This window comes from Gymnoscopelus microlampas (assembly GCF_963454915.1).
Source record: "Gymnoscopelus microlampas genome assembly, chromosome: 3".
Lineage (NCBI taxonomy): Eukaryota > Metazoa > Chordata > Actinopteri > Myctophiformes > Myctophidae > Gymnoscopelus > Gymnoscopelus microlampas.
In genome coordinates, this window is record NC_139940.1 from 46,676,192 (window position 1) to 46,701,534 (window position 25,343).

Sequence of the window (25,343 nt, forward strand, 5' to 3'; positions counted from 1 at the left end):
AGGGCTTAAAGGGATAGTTCACCCAAAACAAATCTTTAATCACCCCATGGAGACTTGAATTCATGGATATATATATTTTTTTTTTGTGTCATTCCTAAGCCAATAATTTGATGACCAGCGGACCGGTAGGCAGCGGTTCCGGTAGGAGATACAAAGGAGACTCTTTGTGTCTCCTACCGGAACCGCTGCCGGTCATCAAATTATTGGCTTAGGATGGGGTGACTAATCGATAGAAAAAAGTCATTTTGGCGATCCCTATCCCTTTAAGACTTAAGGGATGGGTTTGCCATATGAACTATAACCCTCCTGGATTATTTATTAAAGTTATTATTATCATTATCATAATTAAGTTATACCTTTGCTATAACTTGTATCCAGTGAGAAAGGCTCACAAATTACAAACATTGTTATGGTCTCCTATATGGTTAGTCTATTTCTTAAAGCATTTCCCTTTTTTTCTGCTTGAAGGATAATGAACACTGCAACAATGGGAACATTTAAAAACACAACAGGTCGGCGACTACGCTAAGGTCTGCACAATCACCGCGTTCGACACAAAACCATATCAAACCAAATGAGGTATAGAACAACAACAAAGGAGCATGTTGAGGTAAAACCACACATCCAAAGAAATACATAAAGTGTGCTTATGCCTGAAGAGAAGACAATACAAGTTGGTCCTTTCAGTGGCGTCATTTGGGGTCCTAGCCTGGAACCCAGACATTGTCAAGCTTCCTATGTGAAAGGGGCGGGGTCTCGGACCCAGGCACCGAGGATTCTGATTGGTCTGTGGGCGGGGCGTGACCAGAGCCTTCCAAAGTAAAATTCAAACCACTTCCCTTCTTACTGTGATTCGTTGAGCACTATCCAATCAGCAATGACGTGCCTATGTAGCACAAGGCCAGACTGACAAGCGAGGCGGGAAAAAAAAGTCAGCTGAACGGAGCGAATAAGTCTGGATTCCAGGCTATTGGGTCCCAGAGAAAGTGACACCCTAATTAGTGTTCACATTTAACCTAAAATTCTGTTCTTTTATGCAGATTTTTTAAATAGGGCTTAAGTGATCACTTTTTTCTCTCTGAAATGACGCCTCTGAGTCCTTTTCATCTTGGCTGGTGCCATGGAAGACGGTCTCATCATTCCTGAAGTCTCTCTCATCATGTGGGAATCAGCATCATCACTCACTTTCACCTGGGGCAGACCACTGGCAGCAAACACAACAGGAGCATTAGCAGAGCTGAGTGCTGCTACGTAGTAGGTTATAAAAAAAACTCGACAGAAAATAATCTAGCCTAAAATCTATTCAAGACAGACCGTGAGAGCTGCACACAATCACACATACAACTTGAGAAGCAGATCGGGGGAGAAATACTGGACAAGAGATCACAGGCAGAGTAGTTGATGCTAGTTAGCGTAAAAGGGAAGACCATTCAGGAAAACGTCAATGTAGTGCATCACCACTGTACTGAAATGAGTGAAGTTAGATAGATTTTAGTGCAACAACTGTCTACTTTAACTGTGATGTGGAATGAATCACTGGGTGACAAGTGAGTCATTAGTAGTCCTGGGACACACAGACTACCATGCCCTACACTGTGAAGGTACTGTGATGGAAACAAGGAAGCAAGGAAGTACGTGGAAAAGGGAACAGGCCAGGAAAATACTGCATGAGGACTCAGTGGCCTCTGGCCAGGAGGGGGCGCCAGGATCATACCGGCAATATGTGTCACAAACCTCTGCATCCATCCGCTGCTCTTACAGCAGAGCTAGTGAGCGCAAAGCAGTGAGACATTGGAATGGAAATTAAAAGAGAAAAAGAGAGAAAAATGAAATGTGGGTGAGATGGTAGACTTTCTGTTTGATGTGAAGCCATATTAACCAAGCACTAGAACCCTAGTGTCCCTGGGGCATGTCATTATAATAGGACGAACATCAGCCGAAAAAAGTCAGACATTTGGCAAAAATAGCAGCTCTAAAAGCAAAGACATTTTATGTAGAGGGGTAAAAAAGAAGGGGGCCAAAGTGGTTTGCGGTCCGATCATAAGACTGGGACAAATTATGGCTCTTTTCCACTACAGGAACTAAGTGAGCCGCGTTGTGCCGTACAACGTACTCAGAACGTGTACTGTACTTTCGAAATGTTTCAAAAATAGCGAAGATAGCAGATCTACAAGCTCACAATGCATTGTGTTGTTGTGTACGTTGTGAGCTTTTAGATTGGCTTTTTTAATTAACTGTTTGTACCTCCCATTGGGGTGGTTCTGGTTATGACGGACATAGTCTCGAGAGCCAGACTGTTGCCTCCCACAATTTTCAAATGCTTCCGTCACACAGTCTGGAGCAGGGGTTGGCAACTTTGATGATGGAGAGGGCCACTATATTTCCACACTCACTCCAGAGGGCCACATTGCATATACTGTCTCTCCGTATTTTAACTTTTTTCGCCATTCTATGTTCGCCATTCTATGTCGCACTGCAACGCGTTTTGAGCTTGTAGATCTGCTATTTTTGCTATCTTTGAATTGGAATACAGATTTTTTTTTTGTTGCAATTTTGTAATTGGAATCCTGAAAAGTAATATTTGTATTTAATTTCAAATGCATTTAGTTACACTTATGTTAACTTTATGAACTTAAATACAAATGCATTGGACATAAAAAAAGAGTTAAAAGACAATTTTAATACTAGTCATTAAGCTACTAATACAGACAGAAGTAATTAAAGTAACAGCTGAAATCAATAATATATCAGCATTCTGATATTAACCTGCGGGCCGCATTAAGTGAAGGTGGGGGCCGCATGTGGCCCCCACCAGTTGCCCATGTATGGTCTGGAGCAACGGGGGGTAAAGCGGATGCCCCCACCCCCGACTTCCAGTTCGTCTTTGCAGTCGTCAAATCTTTCCTACTGTAAATATAAATAGTCGAAGCATACATAGCTTGCTGCTTAGCAGAAATGGGAATTAAAAAATATGTTAACATATCTTAAAATATGGTTTCGTGAATGGAAATGCCGAACAGATGACAAACAGCTTTCTTTCTCGGCTTTTGGGAGGTGTAGTTCCAGACTCTGTATAGCATTCAGAGATTGTGGAATAGTTGTCTGGCTACGCGAGACTATAACGGTCACGTAAACAAAAAAACATCTCAGAAAGTCAGAGTTTCAGGTCATGGAAGGCTCTGCGTTAACCCTTTGTAGTTCAAAAGAGTCATAAGCAGTGGTGGAAAAAGTACTCAAATTCTTTACTTTACTTTTTTTTTAAATGTATCAATACTACAATGTAGAAATACTCTGTTACAAGTAAAAGTCCGGAATTGTACTTGATTAAAAGTACAAAAGTATTGGTATCAAAAAGTACTTTAAGTACCAAAAGTAAAAGTACTCATTATGCAGTTTTCAAATGTATAAAAATCTTTTGAAAATAGCAGATCTACAAGCTCACAATGCATCGCATCGCGACACATTGTGGGCTTGTAGATCGTCTATTTTCAAATGGCCCAAATCAAGTGGGTAATGTATGTTTTGTAATAATAATCCAAATCTACTAATGTAACTAGTAACTAAAGTTGTCAAATAATTCTAGTGGAGTAAAAGTAAAATATTTGCCTCTGAGATGTAGTGGAGTAGAAGTAAAAGTATTGAAAATTGGAAATACTCCAGTGAAGTAAAAAATACCTCAAAATTGTACTTAAGTACAGTACTTTAGTACATCTACTTTAGTACAGTTACTTTAAGTGACAGCTGATTTGTTGATATATGCATTATGGATGTGCTGCATTGCTGGATTCACCTTTGAGAATGTAGTCTGTTAAGAGGCTGGGAACCTTGTCACTGTCCTCCAGCATCGCCTGTAGAACTGAAACACAACAAAGGTTTGCTGAGTACAGGTCTACTCTGTTAAAGGACGAATTCACCCATTTTCAACCTTCATATATCTTCATATAATTGGTCCTCACTAATCCTCATTATCTCTTTAACTGCCAGAGTTTTTCAGAAAAGTGTCAAGCCACTGCCTGCTATTCCGAGCGTTTTTACTACAGAAACCTGCCTACCAGTGACATCATCGATGAGGAATCCAAGCTACAGTAATAGAAACGGCAGGCTTTCTATTCCTGGAAAGTTAAAATGCTATAATGAAAGCCATCGTTCTCACGTTAACACAAATCTAAATAAAAACAGTGAAATCTTGTTGAACCACATAAACCCCAGCATCCTTATCGTGGGGAAGGCTTTTGCAGAAAATAGCAGATCGCCAAGCTCACAACGCGTCGCTCTGCGACACGTTGTGAGCTTGTCGGTCGGCTATTTTCAGCGAAAGCCTTCCCCACAATAACAAAAAACACACTAGAATAGAGAGAGCCCTGAGGTACTCAAGGGGCTCAACCATGTGGAAAAAAAAAACAACTGCCACAGCCCTCCTCTGAAACACACAGTTGAAAAATAACCAGTTGAAGAAATTGCAGATTGAGGCTTTTAACCTTTGCTTTTATGAAATATCAGAGACCATTCAATTAGGGTTTTATGGAGGATGCTTCCGAATATGTTATTCTATTGCTAGCTTGACTCATTTTAATACTCATTACTTAAAAAACAAAAAGATTGAAATCAGTCGTGGGACTGAGAGCTTGAATCATCCATGCATACAGAAAGCATCTGATAGATAGAGGAGACTCACTCTGGGTGAGAACCTGGAGGTCTTGTATGGATGGAGCTCCTGCTTTCTTCTCGTAGGGGATGACCGTCGTCAGATACTGAGACACAACACAACAAGGACAAGGAGTTCATTTTCTTTCTTTTTTTTTTACACTGGGGTCCCCCAGGGCTCTAAACTGGTCCGCTCCTTTTCTCCTTCTACGCCCAATCTCTTTGTTGAAAATGGCCAATCTAGAAGTTCACAAGGCGCCGCGTTGGGGCGCGCTGTGAGCTTGTAGATTGACTATGTAGATTGGCTGAAGGTTTATGCAAGGGTTCATGTGGTTAAGGATGCATTGCAGTAAGTGATTTTTTTTGTTTTTGTTTGTTAAAATAATTGTTAAATAGCTCTATATTCCCCTAGTAATCATTGATATAGAGTTTGTTCAGTAACAGGGGTCTCCCTGTCTCTCCAGCTCTTTAGTAAACAAAAAATAAAATTTCAGGTCAGGTATACGGTTGAGTCCAATCAGCAGAGAGAACTCATACACTATCACGTACAGCTCCTTTATATGCAGCGCGTTGTAGATATGAGAAGTGGTTACAATGGTTGAATATTTTGGAGTAGGATGGATAGAGCAGTAGTTCTCAAAGTGGGGACCGGGGGACCCCCAGCGGTCCTTGAGGGGGTTCCAGGGGGTCATTAAAATCAGTTTAACCCTATATACATCGGCAATTTGAAAATAGTCGATCTACAGATCTGCTATTTTCAATCTTGAACAAATTTGAGAAATATCTTAACACTAACAACATCTAGTATGGGGGTCCCTGGAACAACATCATTTTCAGATGGAGGTCTGCGGCCAAATACATCAACATGGGGGTCCTTGACATGAAAAAAGCTTGAGAACACTGGGTTAGTTAGACAGAAGAAAAAGAGAAAGAAGAAGTAACCTGTCGTTCATTTGCCCCACTCCCAAAAGTTTGCCGGAAGCCATTTTGAATTGCGGCGGAGAACCCCTCCACGCTGAAACGCTGAAGAGACACAGGAAATAAGGAGGACAGCAAGAATAAGGAGTGAGATAACAGCAAAGTGGAAACGTGCAGGCAGTTGTGAAAAGTAACCAGTGGTGGAAAGTAACTAAGTACTAAGTTACTATAGTAGTAACTAAGACGGCTACTATGGTGCTAAAAATAGCCTATGGCTTGATGTCTTTTTCAACAACAAGCCCGCTGCTATCCTACAACTTGCGACCCGACAGGACAGTGTACCCACTCAACCCATTCAACAGCAGATTTTCGGCAACAGCTGTCAAGCTGGATTACAGGCATATTACATACATAATAGTATGCGCCTAGACCGCTAGGCCAGCGGACGGCCCAAGATGGCACCATTTCTGTCTACTTACTCTGTGTCTCATTGGTGGGCTATGGACAGTTCAGAAACCTGCCTATCAATGACAAGTACTGTGAACCGCTTTTTCCCGTCTACACTAAATCTCTTCGCCAAAAAGATATTTTTTGGCTAATGTTCCACCCAGAATATGTACAGTATGCTGGGGTTGAAGTGGTTAAAACCAAAGTGGAACAGAAAACGGCTATGCCACCTTTCCGGAACGGTTATTATGCACAGAGCCAATTCCATGAAGATAAGGTTGAAAAAAGGGGCGAAGTGTTCCTTTAAAAAGCAAAGCGGTACTGACTGATCCCAGCGTGTGCGCGTCTCTTTCCGTGCGCTCCGCCCCGCTCTTCATCTTCTTCTGCCTCTTCTGCAGCTCCCTTAGCTCCTTCTGTCTGTTCTGCACGGCGATGAGGACGGAGATGAAGGCCTCCTTCACCTCCTTCTCAAAGTCCAGCTCGTCCCGCAGGGCCAGCTGTCCTATCAGCTCCTCAGAGAACCTCCTGATGGCCGAGTCCACCTCCTCCAGGTGCTCGTTGAGCTCCGCCAAGCTCATGGCCCTCAGCCCTGGTTAGACACACACACACACACACACACACACACACACACACACACACACACACACACACACACACACACACACACACACACACACACACACACACACACACACACACACACACACACACACACACACACACACACACACACACACACACACACACACACACACACGGGGTTGTCACGATCATGTCATTTTACTCGATGATTTATTGTCACACAAATAATTGTGATTAACGTTAAATTGTGCTTTTGGCATTGAGCACTGGAAGATATAGTATAAATAAAAAATACATTTCTGTTTGCCTTTTGGCTTTGTAAACAGACATTTCACAAGACAGATATGTAGTGGTGGGAATAGTACTACAATCTTTTACTTAAAGGGATATTACACTTTCAAAAAAAAGTTTTTTATCGTCTACTCAGGCTTTTGGGAGGACCCCGGACAGTTTTTAAGTTGCTTGATTCAGTATTTAGATATTTGATATCCATTTTATCAGACACGCTCCCTTCCTATGCAAACCCATTGTAACTTCAAACTCCATGTTACTGTAGATTCATCAGAAACGCCCGTCCTTGATTCTGGTGACTCATACTGCCCTCCTAATACGTGTGGAGGCCGTGTTTTTTCAATTACTTTTTTCCTTTTTTTCCAAAAGTACTCATTATGCAGAATGTTCCATTTCACAGGTTTCAAATATATAAAAATTCTGAAAATACCAGATCTACAAGCTCACGACGTGTTGTGAGCTTGTAGATCGGCTATTTTCAAATAGCCAAAGTATGTATGTATAGTTAATGTTTGTTTTGTAATAACTATCACAATCTACAAAGTAACTAGTAACTAAAGTTTTCGAATAATTGTAATGGACTAAAAGTACAATATTTGTCTCTGAGATGTACAGTAGTTGAGTAGAAGTAAAATTGTTGAAAATTGGAAATACTTCAGTAAAGTCAAAGTAAAAGTACAGTACTTGAGTAAATGTACTTAGTTACTATCCACCACTGAAGATGTGACAAATAACATTTTAAATAGCGACAATGCAGGCTTACAACACATTGTAAGCTTACAACACAATGATGTCATTGGTAGGCAGGATTCTGAACTGTCCACAGCCCTCCTCTGAGACACAGACCAAATAGACAGAAAAAGGTTCAATCGTTTATCACAATTATTTGTTGTTACGTATGACAATTAATGGAAACCTCACATGTCCAAAACTGTTACTTTTCAGGATTCAAAATCGAATTCAAAAGCATAAAAAATTGCAGATATACAAGCTCAAAACGAGTCCCTTCGCGCCGCGTTTCGAGCTTGCGGATCTGCTATTTTTTATGCTTTTGTGTGACGCTGTAGTATGAACAAGCAGGGCATTAAATTACGGGGGAAAAAAACAAAAAGTTTAAACATGGAGATAAGAGGTTTCTGCCTGACAGCAACGTTATGATGCTGGTGCCAGGCCTGTGGACACTATCACTCACTGTCCTCATAGCAGTGTGTGTTGGTGGAGGTGAGCAGGTCCAATGTGAAGACAGAGAGGTCCGACTGGGACCGGTTCTGATCTGCGTCCTGCTCCACCGAGTCCTGCATCAACTCCTCTATCTCCTCAATGACCTACAGCGCGTGCACACACACACACACACACACACGGTTGTCACGATCAAACACACACACACACACACACACACACACACACACACACACACACACACACACACACACACACACACACACACACACACACACACACACACACACGTTAGTTTTGCAAACCTTTGGTAACATTGCATTGACTTACATTCAGATCAGATCAGAACTAATTTCGGTTGTTCTGTGCTTCCGAGGTGTGTTCTGTGGCAGCATGAATTGCCATTTGCCTGCCATACGTTTTTTTTAGTATGCAGCAACCTTGAAAGGGAGAGTTCACCCTATTATTAGTCACCCCATGCCATGGAGACTCGAATGCATCGATATTTTTTAGTTTTTTGTCACATTCCCAAGCCAATAATTTGATGACCAGTGGACCGGTAGAAAGCGGAACCTCTGCTGGTCATCAAATGATTGGCAAAAAATATCCAGGAATTAAAGTCTCCATGGGATGACTAATCGATAGGAAAGAAAAGTCATTTTGGGGGTGAACTATCCCTTAGCCTAACAGTAAACCTTCCTTCCAGACATGCCTAACCCTTACCCTAAACCAGCGATTCCCGTTGTGTTTATAGGCATTTTATTAACATAAGAGCCATACTGTTGTCATGTTTTATATAATTGAAAAATGCCAATACATATATTGTTAACACACACAAAAAAAGAAGAAAATAGCAATTCCCAACATGCTACAACATTGCAATATGCTCACTGGTGCACAGTGGGCGTATTGTAAGTGGTAATTGGCAAAACACAAAAATGTTAACGGTAATATGACATAACGTGTGTGTTACCTGCTCTGCGGTGAAGAGGGGCTCGTCGTTCAGACAGGAGACGATGATGGAGTGCATGTCCAGCTGCTCTCTGAGCTCCTCATCGTCTGACAGATCCACCAGCTCCTCACATAGTACTCTCTGATGGGACAGGAGGGGGTGGGATGGGATGGGATGGGGGGGGGGGGTTAATCATGTCACTAAATCCTCCTGCTGTCCTGCTGGCACAACCAATGATTTGGGTTTATATGAAATGAACAGCACAGATTGAGGTGCAGGAGTCAGAGAAATTAGGGCACACAGAGAGAGAGAGAGAGGGGGGGGGAGAGGCAAAGAGAGAGAGGGGGGGGGACAGAGAGAGGAGAGAGCCTCTCTCTGTCCCCCCTGAGCCTCTCTCTGTGAGGGAAGGAGAGGCATATAGAAAGAGAGAAAGAGAATAAAAGAGACAAAGAGAGGAGAGAGACAAAGAGAGGCATAGAGATACAGAGAAAGAGAATAAGAGAGACAAGAGAGGGAAGGAGAGGCATAGAGATAGAGAGAATAAGAGAGACAAATAGAGGAGAGAGTTTCACGGTTGCTACTGTATTGCCTCATTTATGCTCTTAGGACGCGTCACGCGTGAAAAATATCAGATCTACAAGCTCACAATGTGGCGCGGACGCGACGCAAGCTTGTAGATCTGATATTTTTCACGCACGCCACTGTGGTACGACGGAGCGTATATACAGTGGCTAGGCTTATAACTGACCGGTTGCAGTGGCGGGTTCAACATGGCGGCGAGGTGGAGGGCACGCGCCCGCGACCGCTTCCAGTCCATCGGCATCACGCGGCCAAAGTTGTCAGTCAGATCCCTCCAGAGTCTGCGGGGGGGGGGGGGGGGGGGGGGGGGGTTAACGACGAGAGCCACTGAGCCAGGCACGCACGCATTACATTTCCAATCTGTGATTTGAATATTGTGTCGGACCCCACGAGGATTAGCTTCTATCATGACAAAAACTAATGGGGATCCTACTAAACAATAAACAATAAATACACGTCTGAATGATTGTTTCTGCAACTATCGTTTATTTTCTTAGTGTTTATTCTACTTTTTCGATTAGCTGAACTGTCCAGAAGCACGTTTTTTTTTTTTATATTGTTCTGAAATAGGGCTTAAAGCAGTACTATGTAGTTTGGGGTATCAGTGGCCACTTTGGACACAAATAACATGGCAGCCAACGTCTTTGACTTCACTACCCAAGAGTCTCGGCAAGCATGTCCGTCGAGGACGCGTTGTGATTGGCCAGTCTTCGCTTTGACTGGCAGTTCTGCCTTGGTGCCTGAAAATTGTTTCCCCTATACATAGTAATACAGTCAAGCCCCTAGCAGGGACCCCCCTGAGTCTATACATTTATGGAAGGATGATTGTTATTGCTTAAACATGTTAACTTTATAATTTTGTGGGATATATGCTATATAGTTGTTAAAAAGTTACATAGTACTGCTTTAAGTGGTTAATTCATGTACAGCACTCAAGTAAATGTATTTTGTTACTGTTCGCCACTGTGAGCATGTAACAAACACATTGGTGGTGATGGCCAATTTGCAGGAACAGAAAAATATTCTCCAACAATATTAGAATCAATTTAAAAGGTGTAAAGTATAAATACAATCTCAAAAGCCTCAGGCAGCTTTGTGCTATGTTAAACACTGCTGATACTGTCTGGCACCCCCTAATGAAGCCAGGCAGCTATTGCTTTTGTTTACATATTAATATTCAGTGTTGGAGCCCATAAGTACGTATTTACAGTAAGTAGAATTTTTAGTCCTCGCTTCTGGTGACTGATTTTGTTTTAATTAATAGTTTTGAAAATGAATAACAAGTTAATGACGCAGTATGTGTGTTTTCACTTTTCAATGAGTCTAACATGGTTAAAATAGAGTTCAAAGGTACAGTGGGTGATAAAATGAATACCAAATATCTACTGAATCAAGCAACTTAAAATCTGTCTGGGGTGCACACACATAAGCCAGAGTAGATGTTAACAAATGACCCCAGAAGTGTTTTAAAGTGAAATACCCCTTTAAGTATTGGCATTGGTGTCTAATAGACAGGTTTAGCTGTGTATGTCAGAGAGAGTAGACTCTCAGATGCCAGATCGTTGTCATTGAGAAGTAGCACCAGCATGTCCCTCTGTTGTCATCAGTGTTGCCAGGTTTTGCTAGAGAAATAAGCAGGTCTATGAAAACAAGCCCAAACAAAGCGACAATGGGCCACAGGAGCACTTTAAACAGCTATTTGAAAATAGGCCGATCTGCTATTTTCAAAAGAAATCTTGAAATAAAATTAGGAATATTTGGGAGATTTTTTTAAACATTCTAGCAACACTCCCTGGCGCAAAACATTTTCAGATGGGGGGGTTAGGGGACAAATACATAATAATTTGGGGGTCCATGACATGAAAACATTTGAGAACCACTGGTTTAAATAATAATTACAAAAGTCCAAATAAGCAACTACACTTTAGAAACAAGCCCAATGCAACCCGCAACTACCAATATTATTTACAAGCAACGTTACAGTAAAAGAAGTCGCTTATAATAAGCGGACATGGCAACACTGGCTGCAATTGAAGCATCTTGCCATGGACACCAGCTACCCGATACGTCCACATTGATGCCACTGGCTGATCGTGTTACACTACTGACTACAATTTACTATTTAGACATTTAGCAGACACAACACCGTCCTGGTACACTTCACCTCACCAGGGCTGACAACTAGACATTTGATTTTCTTAGCAATTATTCTATCAATTACTTTTTCGATTAAAGCGGCACTATGTAACTTTTTTAAAATTTTCTCCAATCTGTATGGTAGAGTATGTTAATATGATATAACATACAATTGGGGTGATTGTATTTTGTCTCCCTGCTCTTCTATTGAGACATTTTGATTGTGTCAAAGGTCATGTCTCATCTAGACACAGGACCTGACACAAATTCTGACCTGATGGTCAAGATTAACTTTATTCCCCTGAGCAAGCAGGCAGGCTCTATTAGCTCGATGGTAAAAATGTTGCGCAGGAAACCGGGTTCAAATCCGGGGTAGAAGAGGAAAGTTACATAGTGCAGCTTTAAAGTGATGAACACATTGATGCATTACTAGTTACAATCCAATAATAGTGTAGCGACCCCGCGAAGACCCGGCCGTAACTTGCTCCTCCAAGTGAGCTAGCTCTCTTGGCGTTGCTTGTTACCTGCCGGTCTCCCGAGCTGGAGACCGGAGTTGGATTCCAGCTTGGTGCGCGAAACATTACATTAGAGAGCTAGCTCCCTTGGAGGAGCAAGTTACGGCCAGGTCTTTTGACGGGGTCACTCGCTACACTATGATTTTGAAATGGACTGTTCTGCATAATGAATACTTTTCAATTTGGTTCTGTAAGAGCTTTCTACATTTGTGGTATATTTTTGTACTATATGCCTAGTTAAAACTGTGGTTCTCAAAGTGCGGTCCTGGCTGGGACCCCCAGGGGTCCACTCCTTGGGGAGGTTCCAAGGAGTCAGGGACCAAATGGACCCTTATGGGAATGTAACTCAGAGAGAGTACAAAGGGTGCAAAATGTACATACTTACAGGTCTGTTATAGAACTCAGAGAGTGTACACATGGAACCAAATGGACCCATTTGTACACTCTCTGAGTTTAAAGGAGCTACACCATGAATTTAAAAAATAATAATAATATTTGATATCATATTGTTTATGTCCCTCAAACGTTTTTCAAAAGGTTTGAGCCTAAATCAAGCCTCAGATATACTCATTCCAACTAACTTCTCTCTGGCTTATAAAGCACTTTCACCTGCAATACCACATTGTCCTGTTTGGCACGGGGCGCTATTAAGCCAGTTTGTATGCATGTTATGTCCTGGTTCTGTGTGGAAAAAGTAAAAAAAAAAAAATAAGAAAAAAATCAAAAAAAATGAAAAATGAAAAAAAAAAAATTTTTTTTTTTTGGGGATTATTTTTTTTTTGGTTAGAACTGAAAAACGGGAGGAATTGTTCCCAGACGTGACGTAGGGTGGGGGAACAAATCTGACGGACTGTTTTCAGACCAATTTACATAAAAAACACAGATAGCCTATGAAAGCCTGCATGCTCGAAGTCGGGTATTTGTTGGAACAGAAGAGAGGTGGGGGAGACCAAAAACACACAAAAATGAAGAAAAAGTTAAAATTCATGGTGTAGACCCTTTAACATAAACAAGGGAACAACGTGTAAACACACACACCCACACCCACCCACCCAACCACCCACCCACCCCCACACACCCACACACACACACACACACACACACACACACACACACACACACACACACACACACCAGTCGTGTAAAGTAACTAAGTACATGTATTCAAGTACTGTACTTAAGTACACTTTTCAGGATTTTTTTACTTTACTGGAGTATTTCCAATTTTCAGTACTTTTACTTCTACTCCACTACATCTCAGAGGCAAATATTGTACTTTTACTCCACTACAATTATTTGAAAGCTTTAGTTACTATAGTTGCTTTGTAGATTTTGATTATTATTACAAAATCACTTCAGCCCTATATACATTTCGGCCATTTGAAAATAGCCGATCTACAAGCTCACAATATGATGCCACGTATTGTGAGCTTGTAGAGCTGCTATTTCAAAAGATTGTTATGCATTTTCATACATTTGAAAACTTTGTGAAATGGGACATTCTGCATAATGAGTACTTTCTACTTTTGGTACTTTAAGTACATTTTGATGCCAATACTTTTATACTTTTACTGAAGAACATTTTGAATTCTGGACTTTTACTTGTAACAGAGTACTTCTACATTGCAGTATTGATACGTTTACTTAAGTAAAAAAATGTGTGAGTACTTTTTCCAACACACACACACACACACACACACACACACACACACACACACACACACTCACTGGTCTCGTTTCAACAGCGTTTCCTCTGTGATGAGACAGACAGGAGCGGTGCTGATGATGAGCTCATCATCTTCATCCTCATCATTAGTGAAGCACACGTCCAGGTCGGTCATCATCATCAGCTCCTCCATGCTGAGACAAGTGTCCGTTGTTCTCCTCTCCTCCTCCTCCTCCTCGAACCCCGGACGGCTCAAGTCCAGCACGTCCATTAGGTCCACCACAACTTCTACTCCGTGTTGTTGTTGTTGTTCGGAGCCGAAGTAGTCTGACTCTTGTTTCATAATGATATTATCATCATCCCGGTGGTGGTCATCACACTCACAGTAACGGTCACAACGGTCGGTAGTAGAAGGACCGTGCCGTTTGAATCGGCTCATATCGTTCCACTCGTCCTCTTGGAAAGAAGGCGCTAGGGGAGACGCCATGGTGGCTGCCTGGACGGTGGACGGTGGAGCCACCGTACCGTGGCCGTGCAGTGAGCTACCCGGAGCGGACTGGACTGTTACTGGGACCAGCGGCCTCCCTCCTCCTCCTCCTCCTCCTCCAGAGAGCCGCTATGAGCCGCTACTCCTCCTCATGAGTGATGATGATGATGTGCCTCTGTGTGGATGGAATGGAATGTCAGTCACGCCACTCTGCACCAGGCTCTGCACACATCCCATAGCCCGGGAGGGACGGTCCGCGCGGTGATTGGCTAGTTGGTTGGTTGTCCAGGCAATAGCATTTTGTAAACCTGTTTGTTTGTTTTTTTCATCTTATTTTTTGTACTTGAATACATGATGTTATAGATACATATAAAATATGAATACACGTATTTATTTATTTAAAAACTAACGTATTTATAATGTGTATACTTATGTATATATCATATATAAAATTATAAGTATATCATAAATATATAAACGAATTTCATTTTTTACGACTTTTTACGACGGAAATTGTGATCTACAAGCTTTTCATACTGCTATCGCTCTATACATATTTATGTCTAGAGACATATTTATGTCTAGAGCCTAAATATAAGCCTAAATATAATAGATATTTCTATCTAGGAAAAAAAACAGCGGTTGCCTAAACAACCAACTAGCCAATCATGAGGCCGACCGTCCCACCGGTGACCGGACAATGGGATCTAAAGTCATCCATTCAGCATTCTACTAAAGACTTGTCGCCTGTCGCTTTGAATAAAGAAATGTGTAAACAGAGCTATGTCACATTGCAACGTAAATTGCTTACAAAACCACAAAAAATTGCTTTTACTGATATTATTATTGGTACACAGTATAGGCAAGGGTAGCTACTAGCTGGTATAAAGGAAGCTGGTTATACCCTGGTATAAAGCGACACCCTGTGGAAGAGACAAGGACTTCACCTTCAGCATTTCATTTCCAAAGATCTCACAGGTTACCAACGGCAACAAACTCCAAACAATCATGATGTGGGTTTGGACAGAACAGGAATATAGCCCACTCAACCAGGAATTCATATTGTTTATGTATCTGCAGACCAAGTGATAACCTTTTCACATGGGCTGGATGGCTGTGGTATTATAGAATACAGCAACTTGGAACTAAATATTTGACAGAGAACCTTGCATCGGTGCTCCCCATAGAGTTAAAATAAGGTGCTCCCTCAGTCAGGACAGGTCAGGACAGGTCAGGGTGTTGAAATGAGTTCACCTCTGTCCATGTTGAAGAAAACCAGGCGTGTTCCACTCCAAGGTTCACTGGACCAGCAACAAGGGTAGGCTTACTTGTGTGTGTGGGAAAAATATAAAACATTACACTTTAAATGTTCAAGATCTAAGAAGATGATATATATAGACTTAAGTCCTTCTGTGTTTTTTCCCCCCATAGAGAGAGTGGAAGGGTACCGTTCAAGGACAATCTTACCAGAAGTAGGTCTTATAAGTATACCTTATAGATTACAAGTCGAATCTTTATACCAATTAGCGCTGCAACATCATTTTATTGTTGATTATTCTATTGATTACTTTTTCGATTATTTGAATTGTTCATTTAGAAGCACTGCCTGTTTTGATTATTTTTGTTATATATCAATGAATCGATTAACCACTTAAGCTTTATTACTTAGTCACACTGTCCTGCAAAAATAGTGAAAATAGCAGATCTACAAACTCATAACAAATCATGTTGTAAGTTTGTAGATCAGTTGTTTTCGCTATATTTCGCTATATTTCTTTTTTATGTTTAGAAACATTTCGCCTATAATGACATGCCCAAAATAAGGATAGATTGTTAATCGATTATTTCATTAAATTGTCGATTATTTTTTAACAACCAATTACTTAGATAAACTATTGAACCCCCTAATACAGTACCAACCAAAAAGGCCTGCACTGTAATGAAGAGCTTCCCCCCTGTTTTCTATCATTTGACTTTGATTGTGAAAATGTCTTTTGATGAGCAGTTTGTGTGTTTTGGTTTAGTGAATGTTGGTGCTTTAATAATATTTCAGAATATGAGGAGATCCTTTCTGGACGACGCCCTACCACTGTGTCCCAGTCTAGTGACAATGTCTCCACATCAGCGTCAAACGCCTCTTCCAAAACACTCAATAACGGTAAGGTGTTATTTATAACTAACGTGTGAAGAGGGTGTTGTAATCCAATTTATATACATACAGTAGACCTTTTTCATTTTCTATGCTGGTGTCATTTATTTCTATACTGGTAAATTTTATTTGACTACTGCAGTACCATTACACACACACACACACACACACACACACACACACACACACACACACACACACACACACACACACACACACACACACACACACACACACACACACAGGTTGGTACATGTTCTTGTCCATGTGTGTGCTTTTTGTGTGTATGTATGTGTGTGTGTGTGTGTGTGTGTGTGTGTGTGTGTGTGTGTGTGTGTGTATGTGTGTGTGTGTGTGTGTGTGTGTGTGTGTGTGTGTGTGTGTGTGTGTGTGTGTGTGTGTGTGTGTGTGTGTGTGTGTGTGTGTGTGTGTGTGTGTGTGTGTGTGTGTGTGTGTGTATTAAGTGTGTGTTTGTTGCGGTCACCCAGGTATTCCACCGAGTGACTATGAGCTGATGTCGTCCATGATGCAGCGTCTGGCCAGTCTGGAGAGAACCCTGAAGATCCAGGCTCACCAGATAGAACGCAAGGTGAGTTATTACAGTATCACCAACACACCTCCAGTCAAACCAGTCCAAACAATATGAGGCCTCCTGGCTCCCAAACTGGAATAAACTCACCATTGCAGTTAGAACTGCAGACTCACTCCCAGTATTCTGCCGTAATCTGAAGACTCACTTCTTCAGACTCAACCTCATTCTCTAGCACAGAGGTTCTCACCCTTTTCAGGCCGCGACCCCCCAAAATAATCATATTTGAACTGGGGACCCCCCATAATAATCATATTTGAGTTGAGGCATTACATTTAGTTTGACTCGGTTCCACAGATAAATATTGTGATTGTGATCTACACACAACACATCGGCGTTGTGTGCTTGTAGATCTGCTATTTTCAATTTGTTTTGCCTCTATCTTATATTATTTGACAATGTTTGACAAGTCTTTATAATATAGTTTGCTGATTACTTTTGATGCAGTAATGTTTTTTTTCTTTTCTTTCTTTCTTTTTTTCTTAAAAGTCCTTAAATTGTCACTTCAGTGTCATCTCGGGACCCCCCAAAAATCATGTGCTGACCCCCTGGTCACGTCTTTTGTTTCTCAGATCTGTTTTTATAAACACAAATGTTAAAAATGTGATTTACATATAGCATCTTAAAACTGTGGTTTAGATAGCATTCTACTTAGACAGATGCAAGGTTCATTGTTTACCTGGCATGTCATAGTCTCAATGTACAGAATGTTATTTAGATTTAGCTTGTTGTTTGGGCAGATGCCAGGTTCATATATTAGTTTCTTGAGGCACTGTTCTCTCTGCATTTTATTTGTGCATGATTAATACCATGTTTATTGTAAGTCGCTCTGGATAAGAGAGCATCTGCTAAATGCTTACATTTTGATTGTAATGTTTATGTTTTTCACTGACAATATATTACAATCCTATTTTTACGGCTCAAGGACAAAAGGATTTCTGTTCTGGAAGAAAAACTGACGCTTCTGAAAAACACAGGTATAGTAGCCTAACTCCCAGCAATTCTCTATGCACCACAAGTAAATATATAAACATAATTCATTTCTTTAGGCTAAATGATTCACATGCGTTCATTTAGAGACAACTAGTGAACTGACTGACAAAGACGACCTTGTTAATGAATGCAGCCGTCTGCAGACCCAAGTACATGAAATGGAGGTAAGTTCAACCACTTGAACCCTAGTGTACCTAAGATCTACAAGCTCACAACAGGTCGCAACATGACACGCTGTGAGCTTGTAGATCTGCGATTGCTAGAGGATCTACTATAGAGCCCTGGGGGACCCCGGTCAACTAAGTATACAGTATATAGGCTTTAAGGGGTTAAAATAATTATAGATCAGATTTTTTCCCCCTACAACAAGCACAGAAACTACAAACAAAATATGAATTTTCAACAACACAAATCTTGTATTATGGGGGTCTACGGCCAAATACATATTAGGGGGGGTCCTTGAAAAAGTTTAAGAACCACTGCTCTAATAGGGCATAGCAGTGGCGGCCATTTTGTGGTGCCACAGATCGAAAACCAAGGGTATTTATTAAATATAGTATATCATATAATTAAATATTCAAATATTATTTTAAACAGAATCAAATGTGTTATGGCCATGATTCACCAGGAGCCTGGATGGCTTTGTTCCCGGCTTAAAATAATTAATATCAATATTTTCGGAAATCTCTATGTGAAAAATGAATGAGCTTTCGATCTGTGGCACCACAAAATATCCGCCACTGCAATGCCCTATACAATGTTGATTCAATTTGTGTTTAATGTGTGTTTCCATGCGTTGTCCTGGGCAGCGTTTTCTGAGTGAATATGGCATGATCTGGGTGGGCGATGGAGACTGTAAGACCACCAGTGAAGAGGAGGGAGAAGACCATGAATCCATCCAGATACGGAGCTCCTCAGACAGAGACACGTGGCAACCAGGTTGGGGCACCAACGGAACCTTTCCTTACGCTTATAGGCCAGTGGTCCTCAAACTTTTTTCTTTTCAAGGACCCCCGGTTTGGTACACATTAGGCCACGGACTACCCCCCCCCCCTAACTCTGAGAGGGTACAAACCCTTAACGGGTCCATTTTGTACCTTCTCAGAGTTACAGACCTGTAAGGGTCTATTTGGTTCTACTGTATAAGCTCACAACGCATTGCATCAGGACTTGTTGTGAGCTTGTATATCTGACATTTTTTTAATAGCCAAAGTATAAAATAGAAATGGGCCTTAATTTGTTTGTGTATGTTTTGGAATAATAATCCAAATCTGCAAAGTATAACTAGTAACTAAAGCTGTCACATAATTGTAGTGGAGTAAAAAGTACAATACGGTATTTGCCCCTGACACGTAGTGGAGCATAAGTATAAAGTATTGAAAAATGTACAACACCTTTAGTACAGTACAGTACTTGAGTAAATACTTGGTTACTTTGCACCACTGCTCTTGCAGCCTCCTCAGTGATCAGGAGCTTCCAGATGAACTTTGACCTGGCGGTGCAGAGCATCCAGGAGCTGAACGTCCTTGCCGGGGAGGGGGAGTCCTTCATTCAGGCCACGCCCAGGGGGGCACACCTGGCTCAAAAGACCCCCGTCCCGCTCAGGCTCTATAGCAATGGCATTGTGATGTTTGACGGACCTTTCCGCTCTTACCAGGAACACAGCACCCAGGTCAGTTTTGTTAACTACTTAATAGGTGCTGTAAGGGACAACATTTGTGTTAGAATAAGTGTTCAATCTCTATATTTCCATAGTAATCATTGCTAATAATATAGAGTGTTTGTTCAGTAACTGTGGGTTCCCTGTCTCTCCAGCTCTTTAGTATTAAATAAAAATACATTTTCAAGTCGGGATACCAATTTCATCCGATCAGGAGAGAGAACTCATAAAGGAAACAGGATAAACAAGTAAAATGGAAGTAATGAAACAAATAAATGAGCAGACAAAACTAGAACTGGAACACAAGTTGATAAATGATCTTTGTGTTCTCTCTCCTGATTGATGTATTTTCCTGAAGATGTATTTTCTGTGTATTAAAGCGCTGGAGAGAGAGAGAGAATGCCTCACATTGTGAGCTTGTAGATCTGATGAACTTGGCTCACATGCAGTTGTTCTCGCTCTTTGCAGCAGTGCATGCAAGACCTGATGGACGGATATTTCCCATCGGAGCTCCAGCAGAGATTTCCAGACGGAGTGCCTTTCCAGGTGCGTACTGCAGCTGTGTGTTTGTGTGGGCCTGACGAGAGTGACAGCACGGCACAAGCGCGGACGCCTTGCCGAAGTGGCTTTGTCTGAACATGTGACATTCCATAGGGCATGTGTTTCCCAACCTGGGTGTGTGGGCCCCCCTTGGAGGGGAGCCAAAGATCACAGGTGGAGGCATGAGGCCATGTCTGTTTGGAGGTAGCCCAAAATGTTAAACTTGCTGCACAAAATCATAACTGGCTTTCATTCACTTTCAACCTGGAATCCCTGTTTTGGCCATGCCATTATAGTGTTGAAAAGAGTCACAAATATTCAAGATTTTAAATAGCAGAAAAGACATGAGCTATTTTTGCCATTCAGCATACCAGAGGAATATAGTGTGTGTGTGTGTGTGTGTGTGTGTGTGTGTGTGTGTGTGTGTGTGTGTGTGTGTGTGTGTGTGTGTGTGTGTGTGTGTGTGTGTGTGTGTGTGTGTGTGTGTGTGTGTGCGCGCGTGCGTGGGGGGGTCTCAGCTTTGGTCAGATGTAAGAAGGGGGGGCTCCAAAGCTAAAGGGTTGGGAGGGAACCACTTCCATCGAGATTTGTTTGATTGTTGTTATAAAATAGAGGACTAATTGCCTCTTTCTGCAGGTACATGACAGACGGGAGGAGGAATTTATTGTCAGGAGACCTTGGGCCGAGTTTCCTGGAAAAGGACAGTCTGTTGATGGAGCAACAGGCCAAAAATCCAACAATACTGTCCCCTCTGTAATACCTGGTCTGTACTCAAGCGTATCCTTGTTACTTTTACACCAAATTGTAAATGTGGTACTTCTGTATATACTGTAGTCGACAGAGTTCTTAGTTCTACTCCATGTACTGCATCATTCTTGTCTCTGTTTCATTATTATAGTAAACAATTTAGTAACATATTGTTTTGAAAGGCTCCCTTCCTTCCTTACCTGCATAATAAAATGATAAATATAGATTTTAGACCGGTGCCCTTGGTCTAGTTAATGTTAATCTATTTAATGCGGGTACAGTGCCCACGACCATGCTACCGATTGACAAAATATGAAGTTAATTCCATATTCCACATTTTACATGCTTATATTGGCGCAGCAGCACAAACGCGACGCAAAGCTCCACCAATTTCTGAAGCCAATGGGTCGGGTTGGCCAATCAGGGAGGCCGGTGCCTACACTCCCCGCAAACATATGCGGATATAGATATAGACAGATATAGACTTACGTGGTTTTCCGTTTCTCAGAAACTGTTGGTCCGACCAAATTGCGACTCTGCACTGCACCGTGGGTCATCTGCAACACACACACGCCAAGGTTGAGGTCAAACGGTCGGATAGTGCCCGAGTTATCATCATGAATTCATAGATAATAATAATATTATTATCTATGTATTCTTATATATTATATATATATAGATGTCAATGAGGAGGACAGTTCCACAGCGAGGATGATGTCACAGACAGTGACAGTTCAAAATGTGGTGGCTTGTTTTTTTACCCCCCTGATTGATCAGCTACTCCACTACTGTAGTGTTGCCCTAGGGATAAGCAGATATCTGCCCTAGGGTTTGTCAGTTTTATCACTCTTCTCACCCAGGGCAGATACAAGCTGGGTAATGTGATATCAAATGTGATACAAAACAATAAATGTTTTCTTTTTGCCTGTACATACAGGCAGGAAGACCACTATGGATCTGTTCCTGAACAGGTTGCCCAAAGTGGTGGTGAAGGCTGGCAGAGTGATTGACATCCGGGACTCGGTTCAGGCCGTTCTGCAGGTGAGGCCAGTAAACATGGATGTCAGGGAATCTCAAGGCTGCCTACAGCTTTGTTCGCCCAATGATCTAGTTCACACATTTCTGCTTGTCATACAGCCTCATCTTTCATAGTCTGATTTCCACTTAATGTTTTCAATACAGGGACAGTCTGATATCCGCAATTCTGTGATTCTGGTAGAAACTCCAGTGCTGCAGGCCATGAAAGAGAGGTACACAGGACTTTTAAATATCAAGTCCAGCAATTCTACATCATATGTCATCACTATGAAGGTCAAACTGTGCCTGTAGGTATTAAAATATATGGTACATTTTCTATGAATAACAAAAAGGATGGTACATTTTCTATAGATAACAAACTGACTGCCACATGCAGAAGAATGCACTACACATGCACCTCATTATTGACAGACCAAGGACGTTGGCTTTAATTGAATGGACTGCCCTGCCCCTGGTACTATGTGCTTTTAAAAGCCACTTTAGCCTTTGGAAAAAAAGAAAGGGTCTGGGTGCTCGGAAGTTCAAAAAAGTGTAGCGAAGGTGCTCTTTGGTGGGGGACTGAAAACTTGCAACAAAGGGAGAAAAACAAGGCACTCTTCTGGTGAAAAAAGTTAAAAAGCCTTTTTTGATGTGGCTAGTTCATAATAGAAGTAGTTAAAAACTGGGATAACCCACGTGTAGTGGCCAGCACGGCCTTCTTCAGGGTATAACCCTCAACAAACTATTTCCCCCTTAAACTATCCCCACTACTGTATAGCCTTTGACTGATTGATTGGATACTTAATTAACAGTTTGTACAGAGGTACGGTTTACAAAGATTGTTAAAAGGATAACACAAAAAGCCCTTACGGGCTTGTTTCCATTCTGGTCCTGTGTGGCCTCCTGTTTGACATGACTCTGTTGACGTACTGGCATTGAAACGTTATTCTGGCTTTTTGTACGGTTCACCTTTAATAAAAAGGCTTAAACCGTCCCGAGTGCCTTCCTTATCATTATGTCGCTCAATATTCTTGCAGAGATACAGTATAGACATTGTATTGTTAAGTTGTGAATATGTCAAGAACAATGAGTGTATTTAATGACGTTGCATTGATGAGACGGTCATAATGTAGAAGTGACCCCGTCACCTTCTTTCACACTCACACAGGCTGGAGATGTGTGACAGTGAGCGGCCTCCGTCAGCCCGTGATGTCACCACGCTGAGGGTGAAGTCAGAGGACGGGGAGAGCAGTTACATACTGAAAATGCGCTTCTCAGAAACTATAGGTCACCTTCGCCAGTATCTAGACAAACACAGGTGAGACGACTGGCTGTATTGTCCAGGACAGTGGTTCTCAACCCTTTTTAATTTATGTGTTTTTTTTTGTTTTTTGGGGGGGGGGGTTTATGCCTTTATTGATAGGATAGTAGTCGGACAGGAAATGGGGAGAGAGATGGGGAGTGACACGCAAGACTGGAACCCGCGACGCGCTGTCAGGCTACTTTGGAGCCTAGGTGCCTGGACCGCTACGCCAGCGGTCCACACCAACCTTTTTAATTAACTCTTAGAGTTATAGACCTGTAAGGGTTAATTTGGTTCCTAACTATCAGTAATATAGCTTTTTTCCTTTTTCTTACCCCCTGGAACACCTTCAAGGACCCCTGGGGGTCCCCGGACCCCACTATGAGAACCACTGGTCCAGCAGTAAAATACATTTCACCCACTGTAAACCTGTCATGTGACAATGAAGTTGAATTTGAGTTGAGCCATAATGAAAGGAAATACCATACTAATCATAATCACGTATCCTTGAGAACTCCTTTTAATGCTTAATCATTTTTCAAAACTAAGCCAAATGGCAAAATAGCTGATCTTCAAGCTCACAATGTGATTCATCATTTGACAAAAGTATACTGTATAGCATTGGTTCTCAAAGTGGGGTCCTTGGGGGGGTTCCAGCAAAATGTGTTAATATAGAATCACAATCATTTTAACCACTTTAACCTTTTATACTTTGGCTATTCAAAAATAGCAGATATACAAGCTCATAGTGCCGCGCTATGAGCTTGTAGATCTGCTATTTTTGAAAAATCGTGAACATTTGTGCAAACCTTTATATATTTTTAAAGCGAACATTTGTAACTCAAATCTTTGCTTCTGGGGGGGTCCTTGAAACAAAATATTTTGAAATGGGGGTCCGCGGCCAAAAACATATAATTTTGGGGGTCCTTGACATGAAAAGGTTTGAGAACCACTGCTGTATAGGGGGGTTAAGTGGTTATGTCCATGGAACTCAACTCACCTGTACGTTCTCTCTCTCTCATCTCTCCTGTACCACAGGGGGACAGGCGTCATGGACTATGACATCATCAGTGTGTTCCCACAGCGCTGCTATGATGACAACTCTCACACACTCCTGTCCTGTGGACTCACACCTAACGCTGCACTGCTGCTACGGACCAACATCAGCTGTTCACACACACAGACAAACTAACCAACTAACAAACAAACAAACAAACAAACAAACAAACAAACAGACAGGCAGACAGACAGACAGACAGACGGGCAGGGGTGAAAACATAATCTCTGGCCTGCCTGGGGGGGGGGGGGGGGGGTCAGAACATGGACTTAAGGTACAAATGATTGTTTTGTTTGTTTGTTAAAATACGTGTTAAAATAGCTCTATATTCAGTATATTCATAGCTATAGTGTTTGTTCAGTAACAGGATTGCTCCGTCTCTTTAGCTTTAGTAAACAGAAAATGTTCAGGTCAGGAACTCAGGATACCAATTTCCTCCAATCAGGAGAGAGAATTCATATAGGATACAGGATAAACATAACATTGGAAGTGATGAAATAACAAAATGAGCTGGCAAAAAAAGACCTGGAATTGGAACGCTATACATTTTAAGGGGATATATGGGTTCTCTCTCCTGATTGGATGAACTGGTGACCCACCTGATTATTAAATAGCTGGAGAGACAGGGAGACCCCTGCTGCTGAAAAAAACACTCTATATCAATGATTTAATCAGAATATAGAGCTTTAACATTTTAACGAAGAAAAACACATTTTAGCCATACAATATCACTTACACTACCTTTAGACTAATTAGACAAATTAGACTAATTTAAACACGGCAAAATCTTCAGTTGTTAAACTCTTTAGTGTACACCTGTAGTGGGTCCAAAACAGCTGTACTGCACGCTCTCAGTTACAAATGCATAAACTAACAGAGGATATTCTCTATT

General features: G+C 41.6%; 2 protein-coding genes across 3 annotated transcripts; one reads left to right on the forward strand and one right to left on the reverse strand.

Annotated features, from left to right (window-relative positions):
* Positions 1-226: 226 nt before the first annotated feature.
* LOC311042569 (fasciculation and elongation protein zeta-2-like) lies at positions 227-14,526 on the reverse strand. 2 transcript variants are annotated; one of them, XM_084053373.1, is made up of 9 exons: positions 13,972-14,526; positions 9,762-9,873; positions 9,035-9,154; positions 8,075-8,207; positions 6,336-6,598; positions 5,587-5,667; positions 4,676-4,751; positions 3,791-3,856; positions 227-1,204 (listed from the first exon to the last, which is right to left on the reverse strand). In XM_084053373.1, the coding sequence occupies exons 1-9, from the start codon at positions 14,394-14,396 to the stop codon at positions 1,188-1,190; spliced, it is 1,293 nt and encodes a 430-aa protein (XP_083909499.1). In that variant the 5' UTR covers positions 14,397-14,526; the 3' UTR covers positions 227-1,187. The 2 variants fall into 2 exon arrangements, with proteins under 2 accessions (XP_083909499.1, XP_083909500.1); XM_084053374.1 differs by lacking the exon at positions 5,587-5,667.
* On the forward strand, positions 14,395-24,586 carry ubxn11 (UBX domain protein 11; the record flags this gene model as incomplete). The annotated part of the gene is made up of 14 exons (XM_084052351.1): positions 14,395-14,591; positions 15,668-15,714; positions 16,450-16,554; positions 17,034-17,134; positions 18,060-18,111; positions 18,212-18,291; positions 18,937-19,066; positions 19,582-19,799; positions 20,256-20,333; positions 20,964-21,090; positions 22,012-22,115; positions 22,257-22,324; positions 23,260-23,409; positions 24,433-24,586. The coding sequence occupies 14 exons, from the start codon at positions 14,395-14,397 to the stop codon at positions 24,584-24,586; spliced, it is 1,611 nt and encodes a 536-aa protein (XP_083908477.1).
* Between the last annotated feature and the right edge of the window lie 757 nt (positions 24,587-25,343).